The 24,558-nt window shown below is 39.6% G+C and overlaps 1 protein-coding gene across 2 annotated transcripts in view; it reads left to right on the forward strand.

Moving 5' to 3' along the window:
- The window catches only part of TRAM1 (translocation associated membrane protein 1), a 32,270-nt gene extending 20,992 nt beyond the window's left edge, over window positions 1–11,278 (forward strand). The window contains exons 7-11 of one of the 2 annotated variants that reach the window (XM_018058064.1): window positions 1,454–1,524; window positions 1,765–1,869; window positions 2,681–2,824; window positions 3,718–3,878; window positions 9,698–11,278. In XM_018058064.1, coding sequence (XP_017913553.1) covers window positions 1,454–1,524; window positions 1,765–1,869; window positions 2,681–2,824; window positions 3,718–3,878; window positions 9,698–9,771 — 555 coding nt within the window. In that variant the 3' untranslated portion in view covers window positions 9,772–11,278. 2 annotated transcript variants of the gene reach the window in all.

Consider the following 24,558-nt stretch of genomic DNA (forward strand, 5'->3'; position numbering starts at 1 on the left):
TAGGACTCTATATAGTTTTGTTCAACTGTCGTACGTTCTGTAATACTTGATCTTTGCACCATTCTTACTGGAAAAGACTTTCCAGTTTCAAAACTACCCTTAAAAACTCTCTGCTCTTTCTTGGAAGATTTGGTGAAATAACTGTACTTGAATTGTATGGGCTGAAAGAGAAGAGATCTGTGTTCAGCTCTCCTGTGTGGCAGAGACAAGTCTAGTGAGGTTCCAGGCAAATGGTGCTCAGTTTGCTGACATCAACCGTATTGTAATCATTTTAATTAGAGCTGCAGTACATGAATAGTACTAGCCAGGCTAGTAGAACCATATATGTGGTAAACTGCCAAAAAACAGAGTAGGAATGAGTGGTACAGGCATTTCCTAAATTAACGAATGTTTATAGGGCCTGCTGTTCATTTTTTGCAAACATTTTTGACTGTAACCTAAAGTGAAAAACTATAGAGTTTACATTATAATTCTGCGTGTGTGTGTACTGCTGCTGCTGCTAAGTCACTTCAGTCATGTCCGACTCTGTGCCACCCGATAGACGACAGCCCACCAGGCTCCCCCCGTGCCTGGGATTCTCAAGGCAAGAACACTGGAGTGGGTTGCAGTGCATGAAAGTGAAAAGTGAAAGTGAAGTCTCTCAGTCGTGTCCGACTCTTAGCGACCCCATGGACTGTAGCCCACCAGGCTCCTCCATCCATGGGATTTTCCAGGCAAGAGTACTGGAGTGGGGTGCCAGTGCCTTCTCCATATGTGTAAAATCTGGAATAAAGCTTTCATGAAACAATATAATATGCTGTACACTCTAGCCTTTTTAAACATTATATTTCATATTTCAAAAGATGTTAGGGTGACCCCCAAATTAATTTTATGAGTCACTTGACTTAAAACATCTTTGAAAACCACCATTTCTAAGATAACCAAGTCACTAAGAACTATGGGGAGCTGGTGGTGAGGGGAAAGCAAAAGTGAAGTCTGAATACCTGACTTACAGGATTATTAAGAGGAGAAAGATATACAAGTAGGTGGTATCCTAAGTGAGAAGATAAATTTTAACCTTTGGTGTTAATGACTTGACTGACAGTGAAATGAAAGGGACTAAAAACCATAAATACTATTTGGGTAAACAAAAGAATCTCTGCTGGTATAAACATAGTAGTTTTAATATTAGAAGGACATAATGGTTATTAAGATTGTATCATCTAATATTTATTATAAAAAGAACCGCTCAGTACTAAAAGGGATTTGGAATTCATCTGATTCAAGGAAACCCAGGTGTTATTCACATTTCCAGATGAGTAGATGAAGCCAAGAGAGGGTAAAGGACTGGCCAGTTGGAGTGGGTGCCGGGCAGAGTGGCCTTCAGGTCTTCTGTGACAGTACATTTTCACACTACTTCTCCAAACAACTACTTCCCCCAGTTTTAACCTGTTGTGCAATTTTCTGTTTACAGGAAGATATTCCTCGTCAGCTCGTCTACATCGGCCTTTACCTCTTTCACATTGCTGGAGCTTATCTTTTAAAGTGAGTTGGGATTTTTCTTGGGTGTGCTTGTGGACTGGGCAGATAATATGCTGCCGCCGCTGCTGCTGCTGCTGCTGCTGCTGCTAAGTCACTTCAGTCATGTCCGACTCTGTGCGACCCCATAGATGGCAGCCCACCAGGCTCCCCCGTCCCTGGGATTCTCCAGGCAAGAACACTGGAGTGGGTACTCTGTCTTAATTCGTAATTAATCTTTTCATTTTAAATGTGTTCTTTTAACAGCTTGAATCATCTAGGACTTGTGCTTTTGGTGCTACACTATTTTGTTGAGTTTCTTTTCCACATTTCCCGCCTATTTTACTTTAGTGATGAAAAGTATCAGAAAGGGTGAGTCTTTCAACCATTCTGTTTCTTGTGTAATTAAAGTTCAGTGCCTGTGTTGCAAAGGACCATGCTATTGCCAAGGTCCATGCTATGGGCAATTATGTTGCTTTATAAGCTACTTTAAATAAAATGACACTTTTTAACAATTGAAGTTGGTATTTTGTTCTCTAAAATAGTCTTTCTTAGCTTGAGAGATAGTATATTGGAACTTGTAGTTTTGAAGGTTGAGGGTTTACTTTTCTCATACAACTTTTCCTATCTTGTTTAGTGCACATTCTTCTTTTGGAGAAGGAATAATGAGGAAAAGTGAGCTTTCAGAAGAAATTGAAATAGTAGATTATAGAACCTTAAAGATACAAAAATATTTTGATGGGAAAATTAAATTGGATAGCATTGAGGTAATATGTATTGTAAAGAGCCTTGGGGGGAGAAAAAGTGAAGCGAGGACTCTCATGAGAATTGAATACATGGCCTTTGTTTTTATTCAGACTTTTCCAAAATTGTTCTATATACCAGTAGTTCTGAGAATCATTAATAGTTGTCAAACGCATACACAGAAAATCAGCTAAATGGGAAAAAAAATCAAATATTTCTTTAACTGAACTTCTAGAACCTGAAATATGCTCATACGTTACACAATCTCCAAGAATGTGATACAATATGAAGCATTTCCCTAGCATTTTATTTCAGAATCCTTTTTGCAGAACTGTAAGAAATGCTGTTTTAATACGCATTTACCTAACAGGAATCTGATTTCTACTAGAATCTTATCTTTGCAATTTTGTGAATCTGACTTTGACATTTTTTTTCACAGATTTTCTCTGTGGGCAGTTCTGTTTGTTTTAGGAAGACTTCTGACTTTAATTCTCTCGGTACTCACTGTTGGCTTTGGCCTGGCAAGAGCAGAGAACCAGAAGCTGGATTTCAGCACTGGAAACTTCAATGTGTTAGCTGTTAGGTAGGGTTGATTTAACACTTTTCTCACCTTGCCCTACAATGTAGTATGTATTATCAATTTAAAATATGAATTGTCTAAAATATAAAGGTATAATTATGAGAGGTAGGGGAAAATACTCATTTGATTTGATTTCATACCTATTGTAATTTCATGTATAAATTAAAGTATCAATACTAAAGCATTTAGATACAAATAAACTTACAAAATAGAGACTCTCAGACTTAGAAAAGGCACTTATGGTTACCATGGGGAGGGGATAATTAGGGAGTTGGGGATGGGCATGTACACTCTGCTGTATTTTAAATGGATAACCAACAAGGGCCTACTGTATAGCACAGGGAACTCTGCTTAATGTTCTGTGCCAGCCTGGCTTGGGAGAAGGATTTGAGGGAGAATGGATACATATATATGTATTACTGGGCCCCTTTTCTGTTCACCTGAAACTACCACATTTTAATTGGCTATACCCCAATAAAAAGTTTGAAAAAATATTACAAAAGCATTTATTTAACTTCAGGGGTTAATTACTGTGCTCAGTCACTTTAGTCATGTCCAACTCTTTGTGACCCTGTAGACTGTAGCTAGCCAGGCTCCTCTGTCCGTGGCATTCTCCAGGCAAGAATACTGAAGTGAGTTGCCATGCCCTCCTCCAAGGGATCTTCCCAACCCAGGGATCGAACCTGGATCTCTTGTATCTCCTTCATTGGCAGGTGGATTCTTTACCACTAAGCCACCTGGGGTTATTAGTGGGGTAATTATTCATTAATATAATCCTTGTCAATATAGTGGGAATTTAGTGCTAAGTTAATACTGTCAAAGCAAGAGAGACTACTTTATTCAATGGCATTGCTTGGGTACACGTTAATTTTCTGTTTATTTCTTTGTATTCTCAGAATTGCTGTTCTGGCGTCCATTTGCATTACCCAAGCGTTCATGATGTGGAAGTTCATTAATTTTCAGCTTCGAAGGTGGAGAGAACATTCTACTTTTCAGGCACCAGCTGTGAAAAAGAAGCCGCCAGTGACTAAAGGCAGGTCTTCTAGAAAAGGAACAGGTTTGTACTCAGCAAACAGTGAAAAACCTGAAGTAGAAAACACTTTTTTTTTTTTTCATGTTTTGGGGTCTTATTTATAATCTTTTTAAGGTTTAAAATCTTAAAAAGAGCTAATTCTACTTACTAGCAAAATTAGAAAGAAAATTACTTGCCCCATCTTAAAGTTTGGTGGTTCCCTCGAATCAGTTATTCCCCTCAGAAGCCATCCTGTAAAGATCTCTCTCGCAAGTTCTGCAGGCTTGGTGATTTTGAGCCCCTCTAGACTAATGTGTACATGGGCAGTTTTAATGAGTGAGTATCCTGAAGAGTGATAGTACTTTTGAGTATCTTACTCATATTTAAAAAACAAGACCTCTTTCAGCTCCTTTCCATCTGCCCTTTAGTCCCAAGAGGAACAGCTCTTTTATAACTCCTGATTGTTTGGCCCTTAATCTTTGACTTTGCATCTCACCTCTTTGCTCCTTCTGGCTTTTGATTGAAAATGAATTGACAGTGGAATAATTTTTCAACTTGTAGTAATATAGTTGGAACTATAAGATGAGAAATTATTTTAAAATCTTTGTCATAAACAGTGGTGGTTTGCTGCTTTTGTGTCTTTATATCTGACAGTTTATGTCCTCCAGTCTTGTCCTTATTTAGGTTGTATCGACAACTCTTGACCCTTTGCGTGTCATATGCATTTTAGTGCATCTTGGTTAGTTTCCACACACACACACAAAGCTTCACTGGGGTATTGGGTTGATACTACATTGACTCCATAGGTCACCTGAGGGAGAATTGAGTATTTCAGCCCATGAGCATGTGTGTGTGAACATCCAGTCTTTCCCCTTTAAGTATGGTGTTACCTTTGTGTGTATGTGTGTGTGCATGTGTGTGTGCGTGTGCACACTAAGTCACTTCAGTTGTGTCCGACTCTTTGTGACCCTACGGGCTGTAGCCCACCAGACTCCTTTGTCCATGGGAATCTCCAGAAGTGTACATTTCAGTAGTTCTTAAGTATATTCACAAAATTTTGTGAATCATACCACTGCCTAATTCCAGAAGATTTGTATCATCCAGAAAAAACCTCATGCCCACTAGCAGTCATTTTCCGTTCCCTCCTTTCCTCTGCCCATAGCAACCTCTTACCTGTGCTCTGTCTCTATAGATTAGCCTTTTCTGGACATTTTTTTTTTCACATAGCATGTGTTTAAAATTTATATATAGTATACATGCATGTGTCGATACTTCATTCCTTTCCATGGCCAAATAATAAACGAGTGTATGAAGATACAGTGTTATGTTTATCTATAAATTGATGAGTATTTGGGTTGTTTCCATGTTGGGGCTACTATGACTGATGCTGTTAATATTCATGTACATATTTTTGTTTGAACACCTGGTTTTTGCTGTTTGGGATACATACCTACGAGTGGAATTCCTGGGTCATATCATAACTGTATATTTAACACTTGGGAGAACTGCTAAACTGTTTTCTGAAGTATAACATTGTATTAATACATTCATCGTTTCACATGTTGATATCCAGTTGTCTCTGCACCATTTGTGAAAAAACTAGTTTTCATCTAATTGTCTTGACATTCTTGTTAAAAATCAGTTGATGATAAAAGTAATAATTTATTTCTGGCTCTGTTCTGTTCTGTTCATCTGGATATCTGTTCTTATGCCCTTGTCTTGATTACTGTAGCTTTGTAGTAAGTTTTGAAATCATGAAATGTGAGTCTGCCATTTTTGTTTTTTTCATGTTTTGGGTATTCTGGGTGCCTTGCATTTCCATACAAATTTTAGGGTCATTTTATTGTTTTCCTGCAAAAAGTCAGCTGGGCTTCATTTGGAGTATCTTGGGTCTGTAGATTGCTTTGGGGAGTGTGAATATAGATGTCTTTATGTCTTTTGGGGTCGTCTTTAATTTTTTCAATTAAATTTTGTAGGTATCAGTATATAAGTTTTGCACTTCTTCATTAAATTTATTCCTAAATATTTTATTCTTTTTGATGCTGTTGTAAATAAAATTGTCTTCTTAATTCCATTTTTGGATTTTTCATTGCCAGTGTATAGAAATGTAATGAAATTTTTGCATATTGATCTTGTATCCTACAACACTGCTGTACTTTTTGGGTTTTTTAAAAATTTTATTTCATTATTTAATTGCATCTTTGTTGATTTCTTTGCATTTTCAACGTACAAGCTCATGTCACCAGCAAAGAGATAGTTTTGCTTTTCCCTCTTCAGTCTGGATGCCTTTTTATTTCATTTTCTTGCCAAATTACCCTGGCTAGAACCTCCAGAACAATTTTGAATAAGCAAAAACAGACATCCTCACCTTATTCCTGATCTTAGCAGGAAAACATCCAGTATTTCACCTTTGAGTATAATGTTACCTGTGAGTTTTGCCCAAATGGTCTTCAACATGTAGAGAAAGTTCCCTTTTTTCCTTTGTTTGTAATTTTTATCATAAAAGGATGTTAGGTTTTATCACTTGCTTTTTCTGCAGCTGTTGAGATCATCACATGGTTTGCACCCTTTATTATCATCAGGCATGTGTGCTCAGTCACTTCAAGGTGTGTCTGACTTCCTGTGACTCCATGGACTGTAGCCTACCAGGTTCCTCTGTCCATGAGATTATCTTGGCAAGAATGTTGGAGTGGGTTGCCGTTTCCTCTTCTGGATTATTATCATGGATTATATTAATTGATTTTTTTAATGTTAAGCAAACAGTGCAGTCCTGGGATAAAGCTCACTGGCTGGTAATGTACATAATCCTTTGAATGTCACTTGATTTGACATGCTAGTATTTTGTTGAGGATTTTTTGTATCTATATTCATAAAGAATATAGATATATATTTTTGGTAATGTATTTCCTGGCATAAACCCAAGTTGATCATAATATCTCTCTTGGTGGATGGTTTTTTCAACATTTTGTTAGGATTTTTGCATCTGTGTTCATGTAAAAGATTAAGCTAAAATTAGCCCTTTCGTCAGGTTTTGATATGAGTTTTCCTGACTTTATAAAAGATATTGGGCAGGTTTATCCTTCACGTAATGCCAGCATCATTTCTTATTTAAATGTTTGGAAGGATTCACCAGTGAAGCTATCCAAACTAGGCTTCTTTATAAGAAGGTACAGATTTACATTCTTTAATAGATAATAGGATTATTCAGATTTTTTATTTCTTATCATTTCTCTTTTGGTAAATTGTATTTTTCGAGGATTTATCCATTTCATCTAAATTTGTGAAATGTATTGATGTAAAATTATTCATAGTATCTACTTATTAATGCCTGTAAAACAACGATTCTCATTTTCCACTTCCCATGTTAGTAACTTATGCCTTTCTCTTTTTCACTTCCATCAGCCAAGAACCAACATTTGTCTTCTTTTGCTCATTGTCTCAGTTCTGTCGTTGATTTCTGTTCTTATTTCCCTTTCTTTGGGTTTAATTTGCTGTTTTGTTATTTGTGGCTTTGTTAAAAGGAATCATTGATTTTTATCCCTTCTCATGAATTACTTGCAATTAAGGGCAGACTTTCCTTTCAGCAGTGCTTTACCCTTATTTCACAGGTTTTGATACATCTTTTTCATTATCATTCAGTTTCAAATATTTTATGATTCCAATTGTTATTTCTTCTTTGATTCATGGATTGTAAATATTTGTAAACTACACAACATAGTAGTGTACATTTTTGGGCGTAGTAGTATTTGGGCGTTTTCTAGTTTTTACTAGTGATTTCTATCTTAATTTCTCTGCGGTTAAAAAACATACTCTGAATGATTTCAGTTCTTTGAAATTTGTTGGGACTTTCATTATGTCTCGTCATATGTTCAGTTCTGATGAATGTTCCCTTTGGACTTCTCATGGATGCGTATTGTGTGTTTGTTGAGTATGTTGTTCTGTAGGTAGGCATCAGGTCCATTTGTGTGGTCCAGTCTTTTGTGTCTTTACTGACTTGGTGGAAGGAGTTCTGCTTGTTCAGTCAGTTATTACAAAAAGTATTGACCCACTTCTTGTAGCTTGTACGTTTTTGCTTTAAATATTGTGAGGATATAGTACAGGTGCATCAAAGTTTAGGGTTGTTATAAATCCCTGTGGAATGTGTCCTTTGTTATTGTCACATGTCCATCTTCATCTCTAGTTAGTCTGAATTCGCTCTAACTCACCAACTTTCTTGAAATAAAATGTTATATCATGGTGTACCTTTTCTATCTTAAACCTTTTCTTGTCCCTAAATATAAATTGTGTCTCCTGTAAGCAGTGTGTAATTTGATTTTAGTTTTTTCATCCAGTCTGATGAAATTGTTCTCTTTTTTGACAGTTATACTATGATGTGCCTAAGTTTGATTATCTTTGGTATATCCTGCTCTGCATTGTACCTAGCTTCTTGAATCTTGACTTGGTTTCTTTTACTGTTTGGGGGAAATTCTTCACCATTATTTCTTTAGATATTACTTCAGCCCTATTCTATCTCTCCTGTCCTTTGGGAATTCCAGTACATGTGTTTAAACCCCTTTATCCTGTCCTTTTATATCTTTTCATGCATTTCTGTTTTTTTCCATCCTTTGTTTTCTGAGTTTCAGTATGAGTATTTTTTTCTAGTTCACTAATCTCTTCTGTTGTGTCTAATCTGCTATTAAATTTTTATTAAATTTATATTTTTAGTTGTGGTATTTTCCAGTCCTAGGATTAAAGATCTTTGAGTCCTTGGATGAAACTACTTGTCTTTACTTTTATTTTTATTAGTCATTGTTCTATTAATGTCCCTGTCTGACAGCTCCACATCTGGCTCATCTGAGGATCTGTTTCTGATATTTTTTTTTCCTCTTAGTTTTTAGTCATTTGGTCTTGTTTTCTGACACGTCTGGTAATTTTTAATTGAATACTGAATGTTTTGTGTAAAAGATTGTAGATACTGTGGCTGCATCAATAGAAACTCTGGATTAAATATGAGTGAATCATTCTATGTCACTGAAGCCGATCTATTTCTAATTTGCCCTCGTTCCTAGGATATCAACTATTTCTAAGGACTTTCTTCTCTGACAGACACTGAATACTTATTTTTATCTCCCTGTCATTGTGAGACATCCCAATTCTCTGTTTAGCTTTTTGTTCACAGAATTACTTTCTGCTTGATTTCTGAGTCTTGGTTGGTATGTGTACACATTTGTGTGGGTATGTGTGCTATGTGCTCATTTAGTAGCTGGTAAGTCCCTTGGGGGAGAAATACACTTAGCTGACTTGTTTTTTTTTTCCCCAGTGCCTTCAAATAGCCATTTTTATGTTCTCCTTTTATGGGTATTTTAGGAGGGAGGATTGGTCTGACATCAGTCATTCCACCCTAGCTTGAAGAAGGCCATTATAACACTCTTAAACATGAGTTATCCTAAATGCCAATTTTAAAATATGTTGTAAAGAAACATATCCCCAAGAACCTCCCTTGTCTGCTATCCAGTGTAAAAAAAAATTCCTGTTTTTCTATGAAAGTGTTGCTTTGCAGACTTTTTTGTATAGTTCTTGTAGTTATTTCCCAGAGTTTCTGTCAGTTTTCTTGCTTTCCTTTTTTTGAACTATTTTTTTAGATATAATTGACGTAATTCCTTTTAATTTGCTGCTTTCAGTTCATTGCATTTAACTTGTTAGCAGGTTTTATGATTGGTTAAATACGCAAATGGATTAAGCACTAGTAAGTTTCACCTAAGGGCATAAGAGCATATATTGGGTTTTAAATTTTCTTTTCTGAAGGTACCTTTATGTATAAAAGATATTGTTGTTTACACTTATTTATAAAAGAAAGTAATCCTGATTTTTTTTTCTCTTTTCAGAAAATGGTGTCAATGGAACAGTAACTTCAAATGGAGCAGACTCTCCCCGTAATAGAAAAGAGAAATCTTCATAATGAATTATAATCTAATTGATTAATGTCCCCAAAGAAATCTGCTTTTTACTGTATCTTTCAGCACTAGAGATTTTTTTCTGTTCCTGAAAATACATTTTCTGCTCTTTGATTCTTGCTACTATTGTATTGTTTCATGCATTTTTTTAAAGGGCATTTGAGGGGAGGATGATTCCTGTGAGTGAAAAAAATGTTTTAGCTTAGACTAAGCTACCTGCCTTCAAAATAGTTTAGGGACCACCATCATATTATATTTTATTTTATTTTGTTTTTTATCTTTAAGCATTTTTCTAATGATTTGAAGAGATAACTATTTACAGAAATTATACATATCAGTGATACAATTTCTTGCTCTCACCAATTTTTTATATTAAGCAAGATGGCCTGTTCCAGCAGGGTCATATTTTTTAAGTTATCTTTCAGGGCAAAATGGAAATAATATAAAGTTGGATGTCAAATTTTAATATGTTTTCAGTGTTCTCTAATTTTTAGGAATTTTTGTAGCCTTTACACTTGGGAAAAAAGATTTGTAAATTCACCAAAATACTTGTGTGCTTTATTTTATAGTAATTATTAATGTTACATCCCCATTTTTTAAGGAAAAAAAACATACTTTTGGTTACGATGTGTAGAGATATTATTGCCATGTATATTGAATCAAAATATCTTAACATAAAAGTACTTGTGAAGTAATATCTTTCTTGTGCATTTTGAACACTTGTAAACTGGAAATCAGAAAATTAAATGTTTCCTATAAAGAAAATTTGACCATAGCCCTTTTTGATATGTTTATTAAATAATGATTCTTAATGGGGCTTGTCATAAGTTTGATATGCACAGGATCTTAGAAAAATACTGTTTAACCTGAAAACCCTTTTAAAAAATAATGCCTACTTGATTTATATACATGAAAAGGATGTCAATATTTGGAAAATATTTAATGCACTAACCTCAAATTGAAAATTCAGGTGGATAAATAGTCTTACAAAAGACAGTGCTTTATGTTATAACTGTAGCTTTGGTTCCATCCTTATTTGAGAAACCATTTATCTGTATAAAAACATATTTTTGGATAAATATATATATATATATTTGTATCTCTACAGAAAGGCTCTAAAAAACATTTGAGTAAAATATTTGGTTCCCTTTTCTATAATTATCCTTTCAAATCTTTATAGCTGTCCTTGGGTTTTTGTCATCTTTACAAGACACATATCGCTCCTTTCAATGTTCACATCTTGCTCCCCACTTCTCACTTCTGTCACCAGCTAATGTTTGCGCCATTTTTAGTATAAAAGTTGCAGACCTGGTCACTCTGCAGTTTAATGAGTTGCCATGCTGCTAGAAAGTGCTTTCTGTTTCCAGCTGTTTACCTACTTCCTGGAAAAAGTAGTAGCTCTCTGTAGCATCATGGAGTTTCCGTGGAACCAAATCTCTGCCATTGAAAACCGGCCTTATATTGAACTATACATTGAGAAATCAATCAGAATAAAAATTTTTACTTTCACAAGCTGCATCTTGAACGTTTTCTTTGTTAGCAAATTTTACACTATTTTTAGTGTCTAATCTCATTAAAAGGTACACATTTTTAAGTTAATTTTTTTTAATATTTATTTTTGGCTGCACTGGGTCTTTGCTGCTGTGTGTAGACTGTGTAGTTGCAGCAAAAGGGGACTACTCTCTCGCAGGCTTCTCATTGCTGTGGCTTCTCTTGTTGGGAACATGGGCTCTAGGATGCGCCAGCTTCAGTAACTGCAGCACACCAGCTTCGTTGCCCTGAGGCATGTAGTATCTTCCCAGACCCCAGGGATCAGAACCGTGTCTCCTGCATTATTGCAAGCAGATTCTTAACCACTGGACCACCAGGGAAGTCCTGTACATATGTTTAAAGAGTATACTTTTGATAGACATTTAGAATAGCCTTTCCTCCAAAGTAACACGTGTTCTACCAAAAAGCATGATTAGTTTCATGTATCATTTATGAGAGCGTGTCTGAGAAAAAATGGTTTTTAACCAAATTCAGGGACTGTTGGGCTAAACAAACTTAAAGGTGTGTCTTTTTTACTGCTAGACTGGTCATCCTTTACATGCATATGTGCTTCCTGACACACCTAGAATGACAGCAGTGGGGACCCAACATGCAGTGGCTCCACACTCGGTCGAGGAAACTTCTGTGAAATTACAGCACTTGCTACAGGTGCTGCAAACCCATACAGCGTATGCTGTGGGTTTTGATGGGAAGCCGTTGGCCTTACAAAACACACATATGTATGCCCCAGTGTACTTGTAAAGAGTAAGCCCTAGATCCCCTCCAAGCAAAGTTTCCCTACAGGCCCCCAGAGGCTACATGTCACCCAGCCTCTGTCACACCCTGAAGCCTGGGGGGAAGCATCACGGAGTGACCTTGAACTAGTTTTGCCACTGGGGGGGTGTCTTTCCCTCCGTAAGATGCCTTCTTGCCTGCATTTTAGGATATGGCTGTGAGTGGCCCAGGTGGACTCTTCTGGAAAAAATGGATTAACATTCTTCTAAAATTAGTTGTGCATAGTATTGAAGTTCAGAACTAATCCTGGAGCAATGCTTGTGTAAGTGAGGGAATGGGAGAGAAACCTGTCACACAGATGTTGGCAATACCTAATGACCCCCTTTATCTCCAAGCTGTTGCCAGATGTTTTCATAGAAAACTAGTTCCGTGGCCTGTCTACAATCAATAAAAATCGGTTGATATTGATCACCTGTTTGCCTTTTTTAAAGAGTAGCCTTCAAAGTAACCCTGGAGGAAATTCTAGCTTAGTGCTTAAACAGATGTTTTTCCCCTAAGAGATGTTAGGTGTAATACTTGATTCAGTTACAAAGCATCATCTAGTATAAAACTTCAACACAAAAGATAATGCAGAGTAGAAATTAGCTAGTGTTGAAAGAATAAAAGGCTTAGTTAATTAAAGAATTAACTAAGGGCCTGAAGAGAGTAAAGGGAGTTGGACTGAGTACATGTTTTAGAAGCCCTGGGTATACAGCTCAACCCACTAGAATGGAAGACAAGAAGGCAAATCTACAGCATAGGGAACTATATTCAATATCCTGTAATAAACCATAATGGCAGTTATTTGAAAAAGAATATGAGGACTCCTTGGAGGTCCAGTGGTTAAGACCGTGCTTCCAACACAGGGGGTACAAGTTCAACCCTGTCTGGGAACTAAGATCCCACGTACTATGTGGTGTGGCCAAAAAAAGTTTTAATTGAACAAGAATGTACATAGATATAAATTAGTCACTTTGCTGTACACCACAGAAACTAACACAACATTGTAAATCAGCTGTACTTCAGTAATAGGGCTTTTTCCATCTGATTACTGAACACTGTGTAGAGCCATTAGCCGTTCACACTAGGCAGCACCCACCTATGGCTCAGCTCTATCCTATGAAGACAGCAGAGAGCCAAGTCTTTAAAAAGAGAAACTAGTCTTGTACTTACCTAAGCATCATTTGCTTAACAAAAAGCTGCACTGGGTACCTATGTGTCACACATCAACCAGCTTTATCCAAAATTCAAGGAAAGGCTAAGCCGATTTGCCTAGCTTAACTATTTCTGTGAAAAGATTATTAACGACATTTGCTTAAACCTGAAATCAAACATTTTGTGTTCTAAAAAAAAAAGAAAATCAAAATTTTAAGAAGCTTAGGTTCCATCACATAATTATTAGTAACTTTGAATTTACATTGGCCAAAGAAAGAAAGCTTTTATTTTGAAGATCCAAACTTTGATGATAAATAACTTGCTGGTTTCCATGAACACCAATAAGTACATAGTGGCAAAACTAGAAGGCCAAACTTCAAATCTTGACTCCTCCACCCATCAGCTCTGTATGATCTAGTTAATGTCTGTCTCAGTTTCCTGAGAGTGATAGCACTGTCCCCGTGAAGTCATTCTAAGAATGGATTGTGCATAGCTCCATGCCTGATGCCTATCAAATGTTATTCGTTAGCTCACAAGTTTGTGACAAACAGTTCATGAAATGAATGGCTCATAATATTATTAGGTAATTTTAGTTATTAACTACTTTTCCCTGTAAAACCTCATTGGATGAGGCTGATGAGTTCTTGCTCACTGAGCAAGGCCCGTGCTCCATGGCTGCTGCCCTTGAGCTCGTGGGCCAGCGATGCAAGAGGTGTTCAAGTCACCATCACAGCATTTAGTCATTGGAAGACTGCACGCCTGCTTTTACCCGACATGAATGTTCATAAAGCAAACTTTCAAGTCTGTATTGAATGGTTTACATTTATGTGATACAATAATCATAAAAGCAAATAGTATGTGTAATCTCTAAAAAATGATTTTTTTAAAAGTCAGATACCTATGGTTATGAAACTATCCATTCATTTAGATGGTGTGTACCACTTCCAGAGAGCTATTAGCTGCTTAGAATTGCCTTACCTTCTAACAGAAAGATTCAAACTCCATCAGGTAAATGAGCATATTTACCTAGGAAAGGAAACGGGTGTATTACAAGATCATGTTTATCAAGAAATTTGAGCTGATCTCATAAAATGTCCTAGAAATTACAACTGGACTGGAGGGCCTAGATAAGGCAGATACCCAAGTGTGGATAATACATGAAAGAGACCAAAATCTTAAGACTGAGGTTGCTCCTCTTGTTATATGTTGGTTGACTGACTTCTGGACTAATAGTTTCTTCCTCCCTCAAATATGAGAAACTATAGTAATACTCCTTGTGAGAACAATTTGAGATTAATGTTTCAAAAATGCAACTTTACCAAATTTAAGTTTCTAGTCATCTGACCAAATAGAGTGGTACTCTTCTATTTCTTGCTGATTTCATTCACAACAAACAAACAGAATAGTAAGACACAGGTAGGGGCTTCCCTGCCAGGCCAGTGTTTAAAACTCTGCAGTTCCACCGCAGGGGGCATGGGTTCGATCCCTGGTCGGGGAACTAAGATCCTGTATGCCACAGAGCACACCCAAAGACAAGCAATTTTAAAAACCCGGAACAGTAAGACACAGGTTATTTGCAACTCAGATCAGAGGGGAAAATGCTTATACTGTATCTATGCTAATAAAAGATTCAGTTCAGTTCAGTTCAGTCACTCAGTCATGTCCAACTCTTTGCAACCCCATGAATCGCAGCATGCCAGGCCTCCCTGTCCATCACCAACTCCTGGAGTTCATTCAAACTCACATCCATCGAGTCGGTGATGCCATCCAGCCATCTCATCCTCTGTCGTCCCCTTCTCCATCCTGCCCCCAATCCCTCCCAGCATCAGAGTCTTTTCCAGTGAGTCAACTCTTTGCATGAGGTGGCCAAAGTATTGGAGTTTCAGCTTTAGCATCAGTCTTTCCAATGAACACCCAGGACTGGTCCCCCTTAGGATGGACTGGTTGAATCTCCTTGCAGTCCAAGGGACTCTCAAGAGTCTTCTCCAACACCACAATTCAAAAGCATCAATTCTTTGGCACTCAGCTTTCTTCACAGTCCAACTCTCACATCCATACATGACCACTGGAAAAAAAAACATAGCCTTGACTAGACAGACCTTTGTTGGCAAAGTAATATCTCTGCTTTTGAATATGCTATCTAGGTTGGTCATAACTTTCCTTCCAAGGAGTAAGTGTCTTTTAATTTCATGGCTACAATCACCATCTGCAGTGATTTTGGAGCCCCAAAATATAAAGTCTGACATTGTTTCCACTGTTTCCCCATCTATTTCCCATGAAGTGATGGGACCAGATGCCATGATCTTAGTTTTCTGAATGTTGAGCTTTAAGCCAAATTTTTCACTCTCCTCTTTCACTTTCATCAAGAGGCTTTTGAGTTCCTCTTCACTTTCTGCCATAAGGGTGGTGTCATCCGCATATCTGAAGTTATTGATATTTCTCCCAGCAATCTTGATTCCAGCTTGTGCTTCTTTCAGCCCAGTGTTTCTCATGATGTTCTCTGCATAGAAGTTAAATAAGCAGGGTGACAATACACAGCCTTAAGTACTTTTAAAAAGTGAATTCAATTCTGTAGGATTAAGGTCTAGAAGACTACCAGGACTACGTTAGAAGACTGGTGATTAACCAAATTCTAACACACATATGAAGCTTTAAAGAGTTCAAAAGAAAATACTCAAGGCTTGGTACAACCTTATCTTCAAAGAGAACTTGGGTAACTACACATCAGTCATTCTCGGTGAATAGAAAGCCCAGTTCTAACCTAGAAGTCATTTCTCAGTTGATACCATGACATAGTGGGTCAGCTCTGTCTCAGGCCAGAAATAATGGTACCGAGGAACAAGAGGCGGATGGGGAAATAGCCCTTTAGCCGAAAGAAATGTCTTTCTGAAGTGAAATATTCTGCAGTGATTTTCATTGAAATTTATAGAGCACATCTCTAAATATTGGCCATTATACAGAAAGCAGGCTCATCTCATTTATTCTTCTGTGATATAGCATCTTAATTTTGCACGGTCTGTGGATTTTTTTTTTTTCAATGAATACTAAAACAATAAAGAATTTGAAAAGCAAAGCCATTTTGCGGAAAGTAGCTCCAGGTTAAAGTAATCATGGCTCTCCTTGCTTTACTGGATTTTAATGAGCGCCAACGTTCTAATTACAGCCCAGCATCTCTCGTTCAGCCGGCAGTGCCAATCATCCTCCATTATGAATGGACGTGGAGTAAGTGCCCCGTTAGGGCTGCTGCAGCCACCACCGTCATTTTCCGCTCCCACTCGATCCACGTCAGCGCTCCAGTCTCTATCGGCAAGAGCAGCTGTACTTTCTGTACTCATTAACCCAGCTGCCCTTGACATTTGTTCCCTTTTTAAAAAACTAATGTCACAAATTCTCTTCCAAAGGAAACACTTTTGGCTTGTGATTTTTTTTTTTTTTTTTGGTATTGATTATTTCAGCTGTTTCTTTATGGAGGAGCTACACTTCCAGCTGAAAGAATCCTCTTCCATTTCACACACTGGGCTTCAAAATCCCAAATAGAAGCCCTACACATTATGATGATCCGGTGTGATAGAATGGCCAGTGGGAGGGACCAAGCTGAATGCAGATCCACAGCTCCGCTCTTTGATCTGGAAATCTGGCTTTAGAAGTAGAAGTTTCTTTCTGATATTTCTAAACGCCTAAATTAAAAAAAAAAACTGAAGTTACCAATTATGTAGGGTATTTTTATATTTGGTGATTTTCATTTCAGAGATGCTGAGTTTTAATGGATTCATACTCGGCTCTGCCTTCCCTTGAGCTCTGCAAATGCCTGTTGTTGTTGTTTTTTAACTTTTAAATTTTATATTGGAGTATAGCCAATAAACAATGCTGTGATAGTTTCAGGTGGACAGCAAATGAACTTGGCCATACATATACATGTATCCATTCTCCTCCAAACTCCCCTGCCATGCAGGCTGCCACATACATTGAGCAGATACAATGTGCTATACAATTGGTCCTTGTTGGTTATCCACTTTAAATATAGCAGCATGTAAGTGTCCATCCCAAACTCCCTAACAATCCCTTCCCTCGATCCCTCCTCCTTGCCAATGTATGATCTTGTTTCCATTAATTCCATAGCATCTTTATCTTTCCCTGCGTGCAGTAAGGTCCCAATATCTAGCATCTTGCATTTGAAATGAAAGAAATGGGGACAAGATATTTGCATTTTTACATTCTGGTAGAGCAAAGCACTAGCCTCTCCCACATCATTCCCCAAAATACCTTCCCACAGCCCATTCTTTATCCTCCACACTCTTTTTTCCCCAAAAGACACAATAATACTCTATTGATTCTAGGCTGAACTCTCCTACCCCCATACTTCAGCCTCTCTGAAATAAGAAGGGATTTTTCAATCAATGGCATGTCATGACTAGCAGCATTTTTTCTCAATGCACATAAAATAAGGACTTTTTTTAATGGTGATTTCTTAGATTCTATGAAATGCAGTTAAAAAAAAAAAAACTGCTAGCATTTGTTGAAGGCTTACTAAGTTGTAATTATAGTAAGTGCTTCCCCAACCCTCATTTTTACTCTTCATAAGAGCCATATGAATAGGAAGGGACCATTCTTAGCTCAGTTCGATCCATAGGTCAGGAAGGTCCCCTGGAGGAAGAAATGGCACCCCACTCCAGTATTCTTGCCAGGGAAATCCCATGGCCAGAGCAGCCTGGCGGGCTACAGTCCAGAGAGTTGCAGAGAGTCAGACACCAGTGAAGCAACTTAGCATGCAGGCAAGCAAAGCCAGGCTTTGGACACAGGTGTGTTTGATCTGTTCCTCCACCCACCCCTCCTCCACCCAGCCTGCCCTTAGAAGAGGAGCCTTAGGTCTGGCGTTCACTGTTCTTGCTTCCAGGGAATATTGCAAAGATAAAATTATTTGTAATCATAGACACAGCATTAATCAGACACAGCATTTTAATTTATTCAATAATCACTAATAGACTTTTTCTGAATATGACAGGGGTACAAAATTTACTAAACAGAGTCCCTGCCTTTAAGGGCTCACAGTCTAAAGGGGGAGACAGACATCCCAGACAATAATTACAACAATGAGCAAAGTCTTAGAGCAGGGATCAGTACCTGGCACCTCAAGCAGAAGATGCCTCAGGTATGAGGCTGAATTCTGTCTGGAAGCTGAGGAGAGGCTTTCTGGAGGAATGACCTGAAACTGAGTTTTGTTTCATTTTTGCTTTTTTTGGCTGCACTGCGCCACATGTGTAATATTAGCTCGCCCACCAGGGATTGAACCGGTATCCCCTGCATTAGCAGTGTGGAGTCTTAACCACTGGACCACCAGGGAAGTCCTGAAGCTGAGTTTTGAATCTGAAGAATGTGCTCCAGGGCTTGGTGCCCACAGCCCAGTGATGAAGGAGTGAATGAATCAAGCCACCAGTGAAAGAAGGAATCAGCTAAGGCTAGAGAGGGTTTCCCAGGTGAAGAGCCCATCTGCCATTGCAGGAGATGGAAGAGATGCGGGTTCGATCCCTGGGTCGGGAAGATCCTCTGAAGGAGGGCATGGCAACCCCCTCCAGTATTCTCCTCTGGAGAATCCCATGGACAGAGAAGCCTGGAGGGCTATAATCCATAGGGTCACAAAGGGTCGGACACGACTGAAGCGACTTAGCACACAAGGCTGGAGAGAGACTGGGCGGGTAACTTGGAGACACTGAAGGTAAGGAGCAATCAGGAAAACACAAACCTTTGAGAGAGCCTGAGAGGGAAGGGAAAGAGGTGAAGAGACGCTAGAGGTCATGGAAACCAAGCAAAAGGGCTTCAAGGGGGAAGTGGTCAATGGTGTCAGAAGTGGCGAGAAAAAGCAAAGACTGAAAAAAATTTTCCTCAAATGTATCTCTGAGGAAGTCTTTGGTGTCCTCCTAAGAACAGCAAAAGATGTGACTGTAATGGGGGCGGGGTGGGGCACAGCTGTTAGCCTTCCGGCTCAGTCATTGGTCGGCATCAGCAGTGGGCCCCTCCCCCAAGTTAGTCACTTAGAAGTGACCGTTAGCAGTCCTGCTCAGCCATTGGTCAACATCTCAGTAGGTCCTGCCCCCTGCCCTTCCTCGGTATAAAAGGAGCCTGAGGCTGAGGGGAAATGGGTTTTTTAGATACTAGTCTGCCATCTGCTCCATCTGCTCCCTTTCCGATTAAAGTCGTATTCCTTTCCCCCAGCAACTGGGCCTCCCGATGTATTTGCCTGTCCTGCAGTTAGCTGAATGAGCTTGGGCTAGGTAACATTACATTGCCTCACTTCATTTATGGACCTAGAGCCTTGAAGGATCTGGTGGGAGCCCACAGGACGGCAGGTGCTGGACCCCTCCCAGCATGAGGGAAGAGACATTGACCACCCCCCCAACCCCACCGCAACGCCCCCCAACCCCGAGGCCAGCATGCAGAACACCCACAGTGGAAAAGTGCAGGAAAGGGTGGGGGCCCAGGGACACTGCCCCTCAGCCCCTGTCATTGGAAGCCTGCTAGGGCCTTCCTGAGTCTGCTGTGTGCGGGGCTCCCAGAGCAAGGCCGCCATCCTCACTAAAGACCCTGACCGGGACTGATGGGAGTGATCAGATCCCCAGTTGCTAGGACCCAGGTGAGGCCCGAAGCCCAGAGACCCCAGGTTGGGGGTGGGGTGGTCAAAGGTTCACAGCTTCCATCATGGCCTCGCAGTGGCTGTCTAGTAACATAAGTCATTTCTTGAGATGCAAGTGACTTTTTATGACCCATGACAGACATTACAAGCTATAGGACCTCTCCAAATGCATCCCCACTAGCAGAAAGAGAAGGAGTCCACAGAGTGGGTTTGAAGGGACAGTGACACAAAATTAAGTTACTTCATGATTCCACCCTATCAAAGTCAGTTCATTGAATTAAAAGTTTACAAGTGAAAATGGAGAAAAAATCCATTACAGGCAGACCTCAGAGAGATTGCAGGGTTAGGCTCCAGACCACAGCAATACACAGAACATGGTAATTAAAAGAGTCCCAAGAATTTTTTGCTTTCCCAGTGCGTATAAAGGTTATGTTTTCACCATGCTGTAGCCTACTACGTGTGCAATAGCATTATGTCTAAAAAATGTACATACTTTAGGTAGAAACTACTGTTTTGCTAAAAAGTGCTAAGCATCACCTGAACCTTCTGTGAGTCATAGTAGTAATATTAGAGATGGCTGAATGTAGATCACCTAAACAAATAGAATAATTTTGTTAAAAGCTTGAAATATTGCCAGAATTGACAAAATGTGACACAGAGGCAGGGAGCAAGCAAATGCTGTTGGGAAAATGGCCCCAACAGACTTGCTCAACACAGGGTTGTGCCAAACTTTCAAGTCTTAAAAAGCATAGTATCTGCAAATCTCAATAAAACAAGGTGAGCCTGTACAAGCAGTGTGGTTGCTGAGGCCCAGCAGTCACTCACACAGATATGAGTGCCCTGGTTCCAAACAACATGACAAGGCTCAGAATCCACAGGAACAGACATCACAGGTATGATTCCCAACCCTAACTGACCTAAAAGTGTGAAGAAAGTAACCATGTACAAAAATACAATGATACAATGTAAGTGCTGGAAAGGTAGAGGTGTGGGCTCAGTCATATCTGACTGTGCAACCCTATGGACTATAACCCCCGTGGCTCCTCTGTCCATGGGATTCTCCAGGCAAGAACACTGGCATGGGTCGTCATTTCCTACTTCAGGGGATCTTCCTGACCCATAGATCAAACTTGCATCTCTTGTGTCTCCTTCATTGGCAGGCAGATACTTTATCACTGAGCCACCAGTTAAGTACTATAAAGGGGTCCACCAAATGTGAGAGAGAGAGAGAGAGAGAGAGAGAGAGAGAGAAAAGGAAGGAAAGGCATTTCTTGAGAAAATTACCTGTAAGCTGAGAAGTATTGTATTTACCAGGCTGAGTACCACTAGGGCCAAGAGCGAAGGGGGCATTCGTTAGAGCAGCCCACCCAGGATAAATGTGCCATTGGATGGGGAAGCCAGCATGGTGGGGTCTTTAGGACGTTGATGCCAGGCTTTGAGCTGCCAGGTCCACTCATTTTCCTTGGCACCAACGTATCTCCAAGGTATTTCTGTTCCTGCCATCTTCATGGAGAACTGTGGCCTGCAAGTGTATAGTGGGCAGGTTCCAGGGAAGGAAGCTTCATCCATTTCCCTCTTGTTTTGTCAGCAAGTCTTTCTCCTTTGAAGATGCCAGTGAAAGTGATATTTCTTGGGACATTCTCAGCAATATTGTTCAATCTTACTGGTAAGGTTCCTGCTGACATGTGCTTATTTTCTAGCACGTATAATTGGTATTATTTTATTTATTTCATTCCTCCTGCCTGCATTTATCAAGCACTGTTAGATTGGACCTTGTGCTCAGTTGCTCAGTCGTGTCCAACTCTTTGCAACCCCACGGACTGTGGCCCGCCAGGCTCCTCTGTCCATGGACTTCTCCAGGCAAGAATACTGCAGTGGGATACTGAATACTGATACAGAATACTGACATTCGCTTCTCCAGGGAACCTTCCTGAACCAGAGATTGAACCCAAGTCCATCCTGCAAATTGTTGGTAACAAATCTTCAGTGAGATAAGTTTAGAAACAGAGTAAACATTTAGAACTTTTATGGAAGTTTGACAGAATAGTTTTTGTGTATTGAATCTAAAAAGAGAGAGAGATCTAAACTTGTGTTTAATAGTCTTTGGGCTTTTTTTAAAGTTGAATTTTCCTAGTAGTTTATTATTATTTTCCAAAACATTGTTCTGTGATGGATTAAAAAAAAAGTCTGACTTTCCACACAGGTGCTCTGACATGCTTTGTTTTGAGCCACTAGTTCAGTTCAGTTGCTCAGTTGTGTCCGACTCTTTGCGATCCATGGACCGTGGCACTCCAGGCTTCCCTGTCCATTCAACTCGCAGACCTTGCTCAATCTCATATCCATCGAGTTGGTGATGCCATCCAACCATCTCATCCTCTGTTGTCCCCTTCTCCTCCGGCCTTCAATCTTTCCCAGCATCAGGGTCTTTTCCAATGAGTCAGTTCTTCACATCAGGTGGCCAAGCATTGGAGCTTCAGCTTTAGCGTCAGTACTTCCAGTGAATATTCAGGCCTGATTTCCTTTAGGATTGCCTGGTTGGATCTCCTTGCAGTCCAAAGGACTCTCGAGAGTCTTCTCCAACACCACAGTTCAAAAGCATCAGTTCTTTGGTGCTCAGCTTTCTTTATGGTCCAACTCTCACATCCATACATGACTACTAGAAAAACCATAGCTTTGACTAGGTGGACCTTTGTCAGCAAAGTAATGTCTTTGCTTTTATATACTGTCTAGCTTTGTCATAGCTTTTCCTCCAAGCAGCAAGCGTTTTTTAATTTCATGGCTGCGGTCACCATCTACAGTGAGTTTGTAGCCCAAGAAAATAAGCGGGCCTCAAAGGCACTTCACTCAAAAGCACAGGCAGTTAAACCTGATAGTTCTCAAAAGGGCCAAGAAACAATCTTGATGAATCAGAAGGGAGCTTGGACCTACCCTGTAGACTTTCTGATTCAAAATAGAGGCTTTGGCCAGGTTCTTGGCAGCTTTCCAGGTTTCTGCCAGCAGTAAACACAGATAAGGAAGCTTTGAAAAAGCAGAGCACACTCCTCTTGAAAGTCTTATTTATCCAAAGCAGATACTTTACAAGAAGTCCACAAAAAGAGAGCTGGCCAGAAGGAGGCACAGAAGGATTGGGTGGTATCACCGATGCCCTTGGACAGCAAGGAGATCAAGCCAATCCATCCTAAAGAAAATCAACCCTGAATATTTATTGGAAGGACTGCTGCTGAAGCTGAAGCTCCAATACTTTGGCCACCTGTTTTGAAGAGCTGACTCATTGGAAAAGACCCTGATGCTGGGAAAGATTGAGGTCAAGAGGACAAATGGGGCAGCAGAGATGAGATGTTTGGATAGCATCACTGACTCAATGGACATGAGTTTGTGCAAACTTCGGGAGATAATGAAGGACAGGAAAGACTGGCATGTTGCAATTAATGGGGCTGCAAAAAGTCAGACACAACTTAGCAACTGAACAACAATGAACAACTGATGTCTTCAGAACCAAGTATCATGTCTGCTTTTTCTGACTCTAAGGAAAATAGAAGAGTCCTGAGCTGATATAGTTACAAAACCTCTCGCATAAATCCAAAGATGGCCACCGTAATATCATTATGGTTAAACAATATTATGGTTAGGAAATCAGCTCTTCAAGTTCGCCACATTTACCTGTGTGGTTCCTCCTCGATTGCTAAGAAAGGTGAAACCTGCTATTGGATGGATTTTGCCAGGGAAATACCACAAAGTCCCCAGCTGGGATACTACTTCATTGCCAGTGAGTCTGAGCCAGCCTTCAGCACTCATGGGCAATTGAAATTAGCATGTCCTTAGTGGATACAACCAGTTGCCTTTATTTGCATTCTTAGCTGTTCTCATATGTCTTTAGTTGGTGTCTTCCACTAAAGTGAATTAGTTGGATCTTTGCAGGCAGAAAAAAATATCTTTGGTGATTTTCCCACATGCCTATTACATTCTGTACCCAGAGGGTTCTGAGTAAATGTTGACTAACCTGTTAACAAAATGATGTAAATCAAACAGCAGGCTCCCTTTTTCCTCTTTCAAAGTGCATTTATTTTCCATGCTGGTATATTGTTGTATTCACGGCTCCATGAATTAGATTTAAAATTTTGGAAATGAAAGAAAAAAAATAATACAGAATAACAGAATACTTGGCAAATATATGTCAAGACCTAATTAGCTCAGAGAATATCTAAGCCATCCAACCATTGGAGGAGGCCTCCACCAATCAGATTTCTTGAAGGGAAATTAAAAACTAAAACACTGATTTTTTACATTCCATTTTCTCATCTCTTCTTGAATTTCCTGAAAATTATCCAGAAAGGCCCTGTGTGTTCTTTCTTGGCCACAACATCAGTGAGAAGGGGCCCAGCTATGAGGGGTCCTGGAGGGAGTGAGGGTGGCATTGTCTAGAGAGGCAAGCCCAGTCGAAGGAGGCGGGGGAGTGGGGAACCACAGGCCATGGTGGTAGACAAGAGCTCCAAGCCAGGGCGCAGAAACTTCGTCCCATTTTCCCTCACCATCCCCTTGTCTCCTTCTCCCCTGCATTTGCCCACCGCGCTCCATCTTTGCTTAGCCAAACACACCTCCCTTCTGACAGACAGACAAGGGAACTTGTTTGGCTGGGTTGTGGGGCGTGGGCTGTACTGTGTTTTCAATAAAGGGTTTCATTTCCACTTGTCACCCCATTGCTCTG

Source organism: Capra hircus, chromosome 14 (assembly GCF_001704415.2).
Source record: "Capra hircus breed San Clemente chromosome 14, ASM170441v1, whole genome shotgun sequence".
Taxonomy (NCBI): Eukaryota; Metazoa; Chordata; class Mammalia; order Artiodactyla; family Bovidae; genus Capra; species Capra hircus.